This window comes from Oryzias melastigma, linkage group LG14 (genome assembly GCF_002922805.2).
Source record: "Oryzias melastigma strain HK-1 linkage group LG14, ASM292280v2, whole genome shotgun sequence".
Classification (NCBI taxonomy): Eukaryota; Metazoa; Chordata; class Actinopteri; order Beloniformes; family Adrianichthyidae; genus Oryzias; species Oryzias melastigma.
This window is the reverse complement of record NC_050525.1, coordinates 20872759-20885474: the sequence shown is the minus strand read 5'-3', so window position 1 is coordinate 20885474 and position 12716 is coordinate 20872759. Positions and strand designations below refer to the sequence as shown.

General features: G+C 35.8%; 1 protein-coding gene across 6 annotated transcripts; it reads right to left on the bottom strand.

The window, feature by feature from the left end:
• Positions 1-3401: 3401 nt before the first annotated feature.
• Positions 3402-10388, bottom strand: LOC112143069 (putative fibroblast growth factor 1). 6 transcript variants are annotated; one of them, XM_024266818.2, is made up of 4 exons: positions 9975-10388; positions 6149-6401; positions 5286-5389; positions 3402-4984 (listed from the first exon to the last, which is right to left on the bottom strand). In XM_024266818.2, exons 1-4 carry the CDS (start codon positions 10020-10022, stop codon positions 4799-4801), a joined length of 591 nt encoding a protein of 196 aa, XP_024122586.1. In that variant the 5' UTR covers positions 10023-10388; the 3' UTR covers positions 3402-4798. The 6 variants fall into 6 exon arrangements, with proteins under 6 accessions (XP_024122586.1, XP_024122587.1, XP_024122589.1 ...); XM_024266819.2 differs by having other exon boundaries at positions 6149-6359; positions 9975-10375; XM_024266821.2 differs by having other exon boundaries at positions 6149-6257; positions 9975-10375.
• Positions 10389-12716: the final 2328 nt, after the last annotated feature.

Sequence of the window (12716 nt, the reverse complement as noted above, 5' to 3'; positions counted from 1 at the left end):
ACTCGTGAAAACCTAAAACATTAAACTTACAGCTTTAAGTGAATCACAAGCCTATTCTTAAACTGATCGATATCAATCGGAGCGTATCATTTGACAATTCTGACATTCCAGTTATGAAAGTCTTTTTTTCTCTTCTGTGTTGTCTAGTAGTTAACAAACATTCGCTGTGAAAGAACGCTGCATGTTTGGTACCCCTCAGAATGTGTCCGACCAGCAAAAATCTTCTATTGGGAAAACAGTTGCTGTAGGGCAAACCACAAGCATCCGGGCGATGCTCCCTCTCCTCTTTCCTCTTGCCCTGTTGTTTCTCTCCATTCCACTCCCCCCTCGCTTCAGAGAGCAGCGGCAGATGGGAATACCAGTGTCAGCATTTCCAGCTGGATCAGCTGACGGATATGCATCTTCTGTTTCCGCTCCTGTAGGTGTGTGCGCAAACGGTTTCTTGTGTAGGGAGGAGGAAAGGTGACGGGAAGAGCATGCATACAACCACACTGACAAAGCATCTTTGTTTTCATGATGAGGATGACAAAATAGGAGGACAGTGGAGGGGGAGAGTGAGGACGGAAGCTCTTGAAGAGCTTTAGAAACGTTTTTCTGAAACTTTTTAGAAGTTTTTCATTAGAATTCCTTTGTAAGAGCATTATGACAGGGGATTAAAAACATCTACGCTAAAACTTCAATCATGAAGGTCGAAGGAGACTCTAAATTCAGAGATAGGCCAGGGGCAAGAAAAAAAAGCAATCTGGGACAGAGGAAAAAGATGAGTAACAGATGACAGAAAGGGTCCCAGTTCCAGAGTGTGCATGTGTTTATCTGTGTGTGTCTGCTAAAGTGGTTTGTGTTGCAGAGAACTTGGCCACTGACAGGCTAAGGGACTCCCAGAGGAAGCTAGTTCTTGTTCAGTTTACAGTGAACGATTCCCTTCCTGCCCTGCACAGCCCAGAAGGCCACTGGCCAACAAGGTTTGTGCATGTGCACATGCATCTGTGTGTGTGTGTACTTGTAATTTAGCTGCTCCTACGATGGTGGCGTGTTAATGGGGGTTGAGAGACACAGAAAAAAGTCCTTGCTCACTTGTTTCACGTTTAATATTTGAACTGAGTTACATATAAATCAATAATAATACTCATTAATAATAGATGCATAAGTAAAATGTTAGTTTTGTCACTTTTTGCTAAAGTAAAAGTACTCAAATGAGCTAAATTAAAATAGAAGAGTCTCAGGGAGGACAGGATCAACAATCTTCAGCCAGAGAGAGGAAGATGTGTTGAGGGAGTTTGTTTCACTGCTCACAGAACAGCTCAGTTGGAGCACACTCTGATCGCGATGACTCCTCCTTCTCTACTTCTGGCTTTGATAAGTCTAAGACTTTTGCTAAGAAAGAAAAGACAATTAACACAAGTCGCCAACTGTGAAGGGCCGTGATTTCCTTTGAAAGCAGATTTTCCTTGAACACTAGTGGCTTTTTTAATGTAGTTTTCAAGTTCCTGCAGCCAATCATCTGGGCAGACTTTAAGATCAGTTCTTTGCCAACGTTTATGGACACAAAACTGTTTATTCCACAAGTGAGAGTTTTTACTGTTGCTTCACATTACTAAAAGTTGGGGTATAACGGTTCATTTTAGAAATGATTCGATTCATATCATAATTTGTGGTTGCTGATATGATCCGTAGTCGATATTGGTTCATTTCGAACTTTATAAATTCACTGATTTAAAATCATCTTTAGCCAAAAATTTAACCAGTGTGACTCAGAAATAATTACCTGGTACTGCAGGTCAAGTTTCCTAGATTCCTTATATTTCTTGCAAGATAATCAACTGTAAATATGTGTACAAACAAACAAGCGAACAAGAATTTTAGTCACATTTTAGTTTGATAAAGTTTAGCCGACTGTTGTTTTCAACACATTATTAGAACATTGTACCACACTGTATGGTCGCGTCATTGTAAAACTCAAAGAGGACTATGATGATGGATTGATCATTTTTGATGCTGTCACATGTGTGTTGTCCACTGTGATGTCACTATATTGTTTTTACGTTATAGTAAAATAAACCTACTTTACCTCAGTCCAAATAGTATTCTCCAAAATTGACATGATTAATTTATTTCATTTGGAAACAATATTTTTAATAATATAGGTCAGTTTGATTAACAACTTTCCTCGGATATTGATCTGGTTGGATCATGTGAATATAAATTGATTCATTGAGTAGGTAGATTAATTGTTAAACCCCTAATTAAAAAGTCTGGGACAAAAATACAGGAACAATATTAAAAAAAAAAGCAAATTTTTTCTCAAATTTCATTTCCTTACAGTTTTGTTGACAACTTGTGGATCAACAATTCAGCTTCAGGGAATTTAAGCTAAAATAACTTTCAAAAAGAGCAAAAAATATATATATATATACTTTTTTATAAATGGGACCAATGAATGGACATCTTTTTGGCACATTTGCTAAATGGCATAGTAAATAGCAATAAATAAATTCAATATTTTTCTTTATTTGAAAAGAAGGACTGCATTACTCCTCAATCTGAAACAGTAATTTGTCACATCCCCGATGCTTGAGTAAGCAGTAATTCCTACAAAAACATCTCTGGCTAACCTTTTCTGAATCCCACAGTAATGTGGAGCTAGTTACAGAATCAGCTCAAATCATCTCAGAAATGTTAAACCATGTTCCAGAGCAGGATTCCGCTAGGATTTTTTTTTTCTTTCCTGGCACAACAGCATCCAAAACAGAGTTTCAGGCCATGTTCTGTTTCAGCTGTTCCACATTAAGTATGGATTAGAGTAGGAATGCCATGCTTCCAAAACCTGTGGTAAAACTATTTCATCAGGGAGAATGGAGATCTTCCTGTGAACTTAGTTGTCCCATTTTAATAATTACTTTTAGCAGTAAAGCAGACTTTTGAAAGAATACATAACAAATAGTTCATTAGTAGTGCTAAAGAAGTCGTGCATTGAAAATGTTCAGGTGGATTTTCAGCTCAATTTGCAAGATTAAGTTGGTTTAAACTGAGTAAGGATTACAAAAGTGGTTTCAAAATCCAAACAATGCTTCCACCTAGTGGCCAAAAATATAATCATGAAATGTTTTGTTTACAGTTTTGTGCTCCAATATCAAAAAACAAAAAATCCACATTAAACTCCAATTCCGGTACTTAAGTTATCCAATTTTTTATTGTCATATTTCTTTCCAATAATATATATTTCTCCTTTTTAATGCATTTTACGTTTAAAAGACAAAGTTTGTGTGTGTGAACAGAGGTGGAATATATTCTTTGTTTGTTTGGCTTAATTGTTTCTGTGAGTATTTTGATTTCTTGATATATGCTTTTTATTATAAAATAAATGACTTTGAATGAAAATAAATTTGGAAATAAAAAAAATCTTAAAATAAAAGAAACATTTATTATACACATACATTACATAAATGCGAAATACATTTCATACATTTATAATATTTTTGTATCATGATCAAAGAGTTAGCACTTTCTTTATTCACATTGTATGCATAAAAATATAGATTCTAATATGTAACATTGATGAATACAATTGCATGTAATCTGTGTTGTGGTTTACAGTTGGTCCTCTTTAAAAGAATTTACTCAACCCTCTCAGTAATCATTCTTATGTTGACTTAAACTAACACAACACTGATAATATTATTGAATCTAAACCTGTCAGTGTCAGATCACCTGTTAGTATTCAAAAAACTAAACTAATGTAGTAAATATTTGTAATATATTACTATTGGCACAGACCAATACACAAAAAAGCTAGACATTTGTAATACAAAAAATCTGCATACACTTTGAGGTTGAAATTATTAACACTAAAAATGCATTTTCATAAAACGAGCAGCTACAAGAAAAGGTGTGATTCACACTAGACCAGGGCAAGCTGATACACATTATAAATTCAGCACATAATCTTTGTCTTAAAGACACACTCCAATGAAAACTGTTTTGGGGGTTCTTGTAGCTTTTTCTCATGATTTATTAAAAAAAAAAGAGATTAAATCTGAGTATATCTTTACTCTAATCTGAGAAAAAAATGACATTTGAACAAGCTCTCTATTGAGATGCAGCAACTGAAATGGGCGGGGCCAAAGTCTCCCTGCTCTATTCCATTCTGATGTATTGAGTTGCAGAAAAATACATCCATAAATGTCTTCATTTTCCTCGTCTTGGCTGCCATTTTTTTGTTGTACTGCTAATGTTAGCTTGGGGTTGTAAGCTAGCAGGAGAAAGTGTAAATAAAGGGATGATGGGATATCAGGGGAAGCTTACTTCTGTACCACCAGTTCCTCCCACAACTCCTGCTGCTCTGCACAAACATTGTCCTCGAAAACGACATTTTTTTTTTTTTTTTTTACCTTAAAACGACATAATCATAATTAAAAGATCACTGGGAAGGCTTTTACGATAGATCAAAATATGATTGGAGTGGGACTTTAAAGAGACGCTTATCATCTGTGCCAAAAAGCCTGAAAGTTTGTTTACTTTTCATCAAATTATGAGTGTTCAGCATTTTTTAGAAGCTTTTACCAAATGCAATCTGCACATTTCTGTCTCCATGCAGTGGTATTTCAAACCAGGGCTCAAAGAAGTTTGTCACACTAACTCAAAACACTTCTGCCCCTCAAAACACTGACAGAAGTTGAATCAGCTAGGGCTTTACATTAAACTACCTATAAAGTAATTTATTTCCCAGAATTTCAATACTGAAAAGTATATTTTTAGAATCAAATCCATAGTTTGTGCTTGGTTCTGTTTCCGTCGTGGTTCAGATGCTGCCTGCAGACCGGGGTAAGAAAAAGATGGCCTTCTGACCCTGGTGGGTGTCGGGTCCTGCTTTGGGCTGACCATTCTTCTTCAAAGCGACATACCAGCCGTATTTCTGAGAGCGGTACGTGTTGTAGTTGTTCTCCTCGTACTTTTCCAAGAAGTAACACTCATCTGTTAGTGCTTGCTGAGACAAGAAGGAAAGCATGTGAGCAATACAGATATTTTTTCCCACTTTTTCTTTTAAGTTGTTTTATAGAAACACCTAGATGTGCAGACACACCCGATATCTTTGAATAATCAAATTACTCATCCTGTTACTCAAACTGTTTTTGCAGGTGTAAAGAACATTATTGGTTTCAGAAATCAACCTACATATAGCTTTTAAAGCAAACTCTGTCAAGTAAAAATTGATCTTTAGGGAAATTTGTTCTATAAATCTCAATCTGGCAACATTTTGATCATAAACGGCTTTATTTTGAACTCACTGATCCATAAAGATGTCCCTTCTTGTTCATGGCCAGGTATCTTCCTGAGGCTTCCCCTTTGATGACCACCACTCCTGCACTCACAGCCTTTATCTTCAGGATGTCTGTAACAGTCATTGTTATTTTTCTGCTCTTATACATAACAAACATGCACTAAATTAACATGTGGGACTGACAGAAAACAACTAAAAGAGTAAAACATTTTTTCTCTCAATGGTATGGGGTACCGTTTGTAAAAATGCAAAGTCAAATTTTGACATCAACGTTTTTGGATATTTAGCATGTTTTAGGAGAAAATAAACAGGTCCTCCTGTTTTTCAAATGCATATTTTCCCCTTTTAAATTCATGTATTTGTAAATGTCACATTTAATAACTAAATATTTAGTTAGGAAGCTAAATATTTAATTTTAAGATCAATATTTATTTTAAAATTATACATTTAGCTTACAAACTAAATGTTGAATTGTATGACAAAAATTTTGTTTGCACATCAAATATTTAGATCTAATCTGAACATGTATAATATTTTAAATATTCAAGTTTTGTAACAAAATATTAAGTTTTGGGGCTAAATATTTAGTTTGCTTATGAAATATGTAGTTTAAAACTACATATTTAATTAAGAACTAAATATTTAGTACCGAAAAAAAATTAAACTAAATATTTAGTTAAGCATTAATTTTTTAGCTTGGGTCAAAATATTTAGTTTGGAGCTAATTATTTAAATAAAAATAAATATTAAAACCAAATATTTAGTGAAAAAATTTAGTGAAAAAATATTAATGCTAAGATTTTACTTCTCAGATTTATAAATGGCATCCCATACTATATGATCAGATACATAAAATAACATGTTATTCACCATATGGATCATTTTCCTGCCTTCCACCGTTCACAGCTCCCTCCAGTGAGATCCTCAGGTGATATCCTCCCTGCTGACTGTAGAGCCGGGTCAGCTTTTGTGGCTCTTCCTTGGACAAATCCGGAGATGCAGATGGGAAAGGCAGCACTGAAATTTCTCCCTCAGACATCCCATAAAAAGTGTGAGGTGCAGACGAAGCAGGGCGATGAGTCTGAGTTTGCAAAGAAAGAGAAGCTGCTGTTCTGAGTAACTCCTGAGACAAATACGGAGGAAAGGAAGGGTGGGTTACAGGAAAAGCTCCCCTCCCCTGACTTCCCAAAAAGACATCTCTGATAGTTTTTTTTCCCCCTAAAGATAAAATTTGGGTAAATTGGATGTAGTCCAAGCAGAGCAGGCACTTGTCTGAACATGTTCCTGACCGAGCATCAGGTTATTTGACCCTTTACTAGAACCGTTTTCCTCACGGTGATGATGTAACTTTGCACCTAAAATCAGTCCGATCCTTACAATAAACAGAGCCGTGTGTTGACATTTGGAATGAACCACTTTCTGTAATTTCTTAACGTCCGTCTGGAAAAGTTCAACCCAAAAATTATCCAGCAAGTACAGCAGCAACATTTATTTTGACGTTCTCTCTGTTAAACACAGAAGTCTTTGATAGATTTTGCAGTAACACCCTACATTACTCTGGCTGACTGAACTAAATTGAAACTGTCAAACAAATCCCCAGCAGCTCCTTTAAAGGGCTAACATCCAAGTAGCCCTGTTTGTCTTACCCTCTGACTTCTGCTTCCTGAAAGGCTTATCCAAAAAAACAAATGGTCGCCTTTTAAAAGCCACAATATTGTTCTAATCTGCAGGTTCTGAGGAGTTGAGAGCGCTGAGCAGCGGTAGCTGTCATTAAGAGAAAGTGAGACGGGAATGTCAGACCCGGCCAACACTATTACTGTAATAACTCTGGTCTTTGTTACAATCTCCAACCAGAGGTGTAACTGCGACAGAGCCAAGCCATCCCACATGAGGAATGTCTTAAAAGAAACAGAAGCAAGGAATGCAAAAGCCACTGGAGGAATGCACGGCATACTCAACCACCCACTCGAAGTCTGGTTTTCCTAAGACCTGGAAAAGGGGCTTTCGGGATGTGAGAGAAAAGTTCCCGTCAGACGAGGACCTTTGGACGGAGCAGCTGGTGGGAATGACGTTAAAAGGCTAACTGATGACCGAACTGGAGCTCAGGCATGTGGGAGGAAAGGCCCGACCTTTGTCCACAGGTGGGGATGATTTGGGGAAAAAGTTATGTTTTCAACTGATTTCACAAATTCTTCAACTTTTTTGACTCACCTAAAGAAAAAAAAAGTTTGAGTTATGAAAAACTCAGAGAATATAAGTAGGCTAACTTCAATCAAACACAATATTCAATTATCTTTTTAAAATTTAAGAACAAATCTAAAAAAACTTTATTTATATATTCATTGTTGTTTATTTGGCAACTAGACTTTCAATGTGGATCTGCTTTTGTTGCTACGGTGGCCCTGAGGTGCCAATCACATCAACTAATTACTCAACACAAAAACAATTTAAAAAATCAAATTAAAAAAGTAAAACAAATATATAATAAAAAAAGCAGAATTGCACTTTAGAAAGCAAAATAAAATTACAGAAACTAAAATGTAAAAACAAAAATGAAAAAAACATTTCGGAAAATAAAATAATTTACAAAAAACAAAATGAAATATAAAAAAAAATAAACACAATGGGAAACTGGAAATTACATTCCACTGAAATGATGGACAAAATTCATCATTCAATCAGCGATGTCCCAAAGTACCTGCTTGGGGTGTTAGAAAATACATATTCTGTGAAATATCGCGATACTTTATTTGGCGATACTTTCCTAAATTACTAAAAGAAAAGCACCATGAATTTGCCTGGTTAAAAACAACTTGTTTATGAGATACAGTCACATTGCCTCAAGTTCTGATAATTAAAAATCATGTATTTTACTTTTGTGAAAAATGTATTAATATTTAGATAATTCTGAAGTCATAATTTAAAATATTTTGAAATATTGTCTGGTACTGTCTTGGGATACGTATCATATCGCGATACGTAATGTATCGCCAGACTCTTATATCTATACCTTCTCTGGCTTTCGTGAAAAAAAAAAATAATAATAATAAAAAATTCAGGAAATTCAGGAAAATGTAATGAAGTAAATGTTAATGTCTGTGGAAATTACTTTTGTTTTGTTTTTTAAAATTTTATGTGTCATTATGATCTTTAAGATTTTTTGCAATGAGTGATTTGTTGATGTGATTTGCACTTCAGGGCCACCATACGTTGCTTTTCTGTAGCTTTGTTAGTTCTAACAGCTTAATGAGTTATTAATGAATACTTCAGAGGTAAAGTTTAACTAACTACAGATCATTTACAGATGTTAATCCTTATCACATGCACATCTACTGGTGCTGTGGGCTTTTGGGTATTCCAGATCCATTGTAGACAGGAGCAGCCACATCTCAAGGGGGTGGAGGTGAGTCTTTCGGTTTCCTTTAGGCTCGTATGGCCACTTTAAGGAATGTCGTGAAAATGAAAGTACCATTGTGGTCCGTGGTGATCTGTAGTTTGAGGACTAAACAAAATAATGGTAAATAACATCCAGACTTAGCCGCTCACCTACACCTGAAGGACAGCGGACACTCCTTTGAAGAGAGGACAGATGGTTTAAAAGTCAAGGAAATGGAGAAACCTTCCCTCAACAGAAGTAGGGGGTCTAAGACACTTCCTGTTACCCATAATCCTGTTTGACATGTTTGCCTCAGAAGACAAAGGTCCCATTCACACATAATGAAGGATTAATGAGTATCACCTCCACTTAGTCAAAGCAAAAATCCCACCAACACATAGAAGTTCCACTGATAAGCATCACCCAGTTGTCTTTTAGATACGATTATACAGTTTTTAGCTAAAATCAACCAACATGTGTTGTTTTATAGGACATATTATCTGCAGAGCGGCATGAATTTATTAGAATTTCCCTCTGAGTTGTGGGCGGAACAACCCCACGCCGCCTTCCCCCTGCCATTGTCGCTGCAGAGCAAAGCAGGGAGCTTGTGGCCCCCTTATCATATTTTTATATTTTCACTAATAAGCTCTCACTCAAATGGCATTGTTTTGTTTGCTCCTGATTTACAATGATTTGAATAAGAAATCAGAAATGAATCGTTGAGCTTTTTTTGTTTTTTTTTTAATGCCACAAGAAAATGTTTAAGAGATTTAAACCATCCCTTTTGTCTGTTATACCTCTAAAAGGTTCATAAATATCTTTTTTTCAGTGGTTAGAACTACAAAAGTTACCTGGATGAAGAGCTTAACATCTTCTAGTTTAAACTTTGAAGTCCAGATTCTCTAAAGTACAAAATCTTGTGATAACACGATCTACAAAATAGTCAAGAAATGTTTATTTAAATTAAATATTAATTGTAAATGTAAGTAGAGGTTGAAAAAAATCTCTATTTTTGATTGAGTGATTTTCTCCTTACATTTCCTCTGTTTTTTGTTTTTTAATCAATGTATTTCATTATTTCTGTGATGAGTTTGATATGTTTTTTTGTGATTTAGTTGTTTTGTCTACAATCAATGCTTGAAATAAACCAGTCAATCAAATCAAATCAAATTACATTAAATCACATCAAATCAATCACAAGTTTTATGTGTCAAACGCACAAATTTGAATATCTGTCTGCTTTTTAGATCATATTAATGTCTCTTTCGTTTTTGCTTCTAAAAGTTTTTCACATTTTGACTTTTTTTTTCAATCACTTACCTGGGAGAAAGTCACATGACAGCACTCCTGATGAGCCAGAGCGTCCATCACAAACCGACGTTGGAATCAAACGAGCTTGTGAGACCAGGTCTGCCTCCAATTTCCTCCACCAGTGTTTGAGTTTAAGCTGGAATTTGTTCTTGAAGCACTCCTCCTTCCCCGCCCCTCTAACAACGTCAGAGGATTCATTTTAACAAGCCAACGTCAGAACTAAAATTAACTCCCTCGAGTAGAGAGGGGGGCGTCCAATCCATGGAGGAAAGCAGACCGAGCAACACGTCACAAACGTCACAAAACATACACAAAATCAAAGATGAATGGCAGCAGCTAGAGGTAATCCTATGAGTCTTTCTATGATTTAACCAATGTTTTTTTTCCTTATATGGTAGAATTAGATCCAGTTACAAGGTAGGGTTTCAGCTCCCTACAAATGCCCCTAAAAATACTGATCCTCTGCATTGTAAATCAAAGTGTTTATTACATGACAAAACACATTTATACTTTAATTTACTTCAACTAAAATAAAGAAAGTCTGTTAGAATAAGAAATGCATCTCCTGATGAAGTGTGAAGCCACCAGACGGCATGAAGGTTGCCAGAAAAACCAACTGTGATCACAACTGCTCCTTTAGACAGGAAAAGTTCATGTCCAAAGCACTGATATTATGACTTTACTGATATTTTCATTATGTATCTGGGCAGCTCCACGTGCTGTTGGTTTAAAAAAAAGTGAATGTCTTCATCTATTTTTGCTCTGTTTTCCTGTCTGCCTCACACTCGCATGATGAGTGAATCCTGACTGAATCATCGTCATTCTTTTCCAGTCAATACCTCTCTCTATAATTCATCTTCTGATGCTCATCCAACTTCTAAACTCAGATATTGCTTTGAATGAAGTAAAGAAATTAATAAAACTGTGCATTATTAATTACACACAAAAAAGAAACCGAAAATTGCATTCAATTCATTTCACATTTATCTATACAGCCCAATATTACAACACATTTGTCTCACACTGGTAATTGGGATCCTCTCCCAGGACGGACAGGCGATGTACCAGGACTGTTAAAGAAGAATTAGCTTATCTAACATGACAACTACATGTTTGAATAGTTAGCAGAAGGGATTCATCCAGATGGAACTGGACGAGCCAGAGGCGAGGTCCACGGCCAAGAACAGGAGCACAGGAATCTTAAATCTCCCCTGGAGGGGAGGGAGAAAGAAAGACAACACATGAATCATACTGCACCAAACAGAAGCATGGAGAACTAAATAAAAAAGAATAGTGGAGAACATGGAACTAAAGAACAGAACCCTGTTTCATCGTATTACTCTTCCTAGAGTGAATAAAACTTCATCTGAAAAAGAGAAAACTGAACCTCAGATGAATTGAGTCAAGTTGAATTTTAGTCCAATTCTTCATTTTTTAAATAAAAATACTCTGTAATAATCTTTACTGTTTTACGGGGTTTGTAGAAAGTGTGCCAAGAAAGTGTTCCCCACACCATGACACCACCTGCTTGAAATATAGATCAATGAGGAAGGCATCTTGTTTCAGCTGAAAGATCTTTTTAGGTTTGGCATGTTGTTAAGATGCTTTTCAACAAGAAGGGAAAAAAAGCTGTTCATAGTTTTTACACTTTTAACAATCTTAGAAAGCTTATTTTTTCTAAGAGTATGAACAGTGAACATAAAAATGAGTACCAAAAAGTTATGAATTTTTCTTTTAGTAATTCAACAAAATACTCTTTGAATAGTGACTGAGTACAAAATGAGGTTATAGGTGGCCAACTTGTTTAATAGTGTAAATTCTGTTTGACTGTTGTGCTGATTCACCTCATTCTCCTCATTTTGTGGCTAATTTTTGGCATCTTAAACCTTCAGGAACCCACAGAAGGTTTGTGGACTGGCTTGGACACTCCAGAATCCTAACATATTTTAAACCAATTTCTTATTTTCATGCTGAAACATCCAACACAGACTGTTTCCAGGGAAGAAATGACGATTTCAAGTGGTGATTAGCAAGACTTGAACTGGTCTGTGTGCTGAAGTACTTTTATTTTTTTTAATAGCAGAAAATGTTCATGAAATCTGTCCTGTACAGTGTTTAGCACTTATACCTCAAAGCAAGAAGCCTCTGTTTCAAATCCTGGCTGGGACCTTTTGAGTAAAATTAAGAAATTAAACATTGAGAAATTAATCTAATACAATTTCAAACTATCTTCTGGATTTTTTCTGTTGATTTAATATTTTTGATAGAAAAATCAAATTATTAGAGGATAAAATATGTTTTCTACCACTGGATCACTTTGAAGTGGCTGATCGATGGCTCAGGTGGTTAAATAGGCCGGTCAATGAAGTCTCAGAGCTCCACTCTGCTCCATGTTCTCTAACTGCTGACCACCTGGAGGCGTTTTTCGCCGCACATTTTACCTTGTTAGAACAATGCCTCAATTTTCTGTAACCACTCCATTCTCTTTTCTATCAAAGTCAGTTAAATTCTGCTTTCTTGAGCTTGATTCAAACTTAAAAAAATTCAATTGTATGAAAGCGTTAAACCACAATAATTCATCTGCTTCTGTATTTTTCTGGAGATCCGCTATTTGAGTTCAGCCTCTCCAGGTTGTTATCCTCTAATCAGACTGTATGTTTGCCACAAAATTAAACAGTAGACAGTTGTTCCTCCTGATGTTGGAGCAAACTCGACGTGTACAAATAGCCTTTGATGCTGCACATTTCCGTG

What these genes read in the sequence shown, in the direction of transcription:
- LOC112143069 (XM_024266816.2), bottom strand. Translation starts at nt 7,230, where the DNA reads ATGCCGTGCATTCCTCCAGTGGCTTTTGCATTCCTTGCTTCTGTTTCT. An exon ending in CAGGAAGCAGAAGTCAGAGG is followed by an intron (nt 6,402 to 6,924) that starts GTAAGACAAACA and finishes TATTTGTCTCAG; the next exon opens with GAGTTACTCAGAACAGCAGC. An exon ending in GCAGGAAAATGATCCATATG is followed by an intron (nt 5,390 to 6,148) that starts GTGAATAACATG and finishes TGACTGTTACAG; the next exon opens with ACATCCTGAAGATAAAGGCT.